General features: G+C 56.6%; 1 protein-coding gene across 1 annotated transcript in view; it reads left to right on the top strand.

The window, feature by feature from the left end:
• Positions 1-336: 336 nt before the first annotated feature.
• Positions 337-934, top strand: part of LOC107578120 (cAMP-specific 3',5'-cyclic phosphodiesterase 4D-like) — a gene marked incomplete at its 3' end in the record, with an annotated part of 6,385 nt that continues 5,787 nt past the window's right edge. Inside the window, exon 1 of the mRNA XM_016264106.1 lies at positions 337-585. Coding sequence (XP_016119592.1) covers positions 337-585 — 249 coding nt within the window. The remainder of the gene's footprint in view (positions 586-934) is intronic.

Here is a 934-nt window from a genome sequence, read left to right as displayed (position 1 = left end):
GGCGGCTCCTGGTGGGCCGTTCACAGGGGACACTCGCCTGCAGATCGCCGTGGAGCCTGCTTGGTGGTTTTCTGGAGGGCCTGATTCTCGTACCGCTTGCTGCATGTAGAGAGACAGTGTTAGCGAACGCTCATCGCTGGACTTTCACTGCCGCTTGCTCCCCGCCTCTTGGGGGCAGCCGTCACTCTGGAGCATCCTGGCCTGCTAGGCTGCGGCCTCTCTGCCCACACCCTGACCACGCCCACATGCCGTTGGGGCACCCGCCGCGCTTCGGCCCCCGTGCACTTCCGTGCCTCTTGCCTTTGCCAGCGGTCCACGCCATCCGTCACCCTCAGCATGGGCGTACTGGAGGCCATTGACCCGTCGCCCTCTTCCTGCCCCTCACCTGTGCCCGGAGGCTACCGGCTGGCCCACTCCTCCAGCTACAGTCCCCTGCAGGGGAGAGGAGGGTCAGAACTGGAGCTTGGGGCAGCTGCAGATGGGGTGCTGGATGGGGGTGGTCAGGCCACTGAGCGTAGGACCCCCTTCATGGATCTATTCTGTGACACCTGCTCCAAACCCTGGCTGATTGGCTGGTGGGACCAGGTAGGGCCAGCATGAACAGAAAAAGGTCACTAAATATCTGTTAGCAAACAGTTTGTCAGGTCCAAGTAAGGGGCAAGACTGTTTGTTCAGCAAAGAGATAAATAGAAATGTGGAGATGCAAGTAGGACAGGGTAAAAAGAAAGGTTCCTGAGGTGATTGAGCTGTAATGCTTCTGGAACAGACTACATGTAATAATGTGATGATGTTTGTTGCATGTTCGGTGTATCCAAATTTGTACCGGTCTCCACACCTCAAGGGTGATTTTAAACCCGAGCTCTAAACTTATGCACTTATTCAGTGTCACTTTGAGAGGCTGGGAGAAAATGACTGCCGCCGTAGCTCTTGGCTT

The sequence above is a fragment of the Sinocyclocheilus grahami genome, unplaced genomic scaffold (genome assembly GCF_001515645.1).
Source record: "Sinocyclocheilus grahami isolate Dianchi unplaced genomic scaffold, SAMN03320097.WGS_v1.1 scaffold8943.1, whole genome shotgun sequence".
In the NCBI taxonomy this organism is placed as follows: domain Eukaryota; kingdom Metazoa; phylum Chordata; class Actinopteri; order Cypriniformes; family Cyprinidae; genus Sinocyclocheilus; species Sinocyclocheilus grahami.
This window is presented reverse-complemented; position numbering and strand designations above follow the sequence as displayed.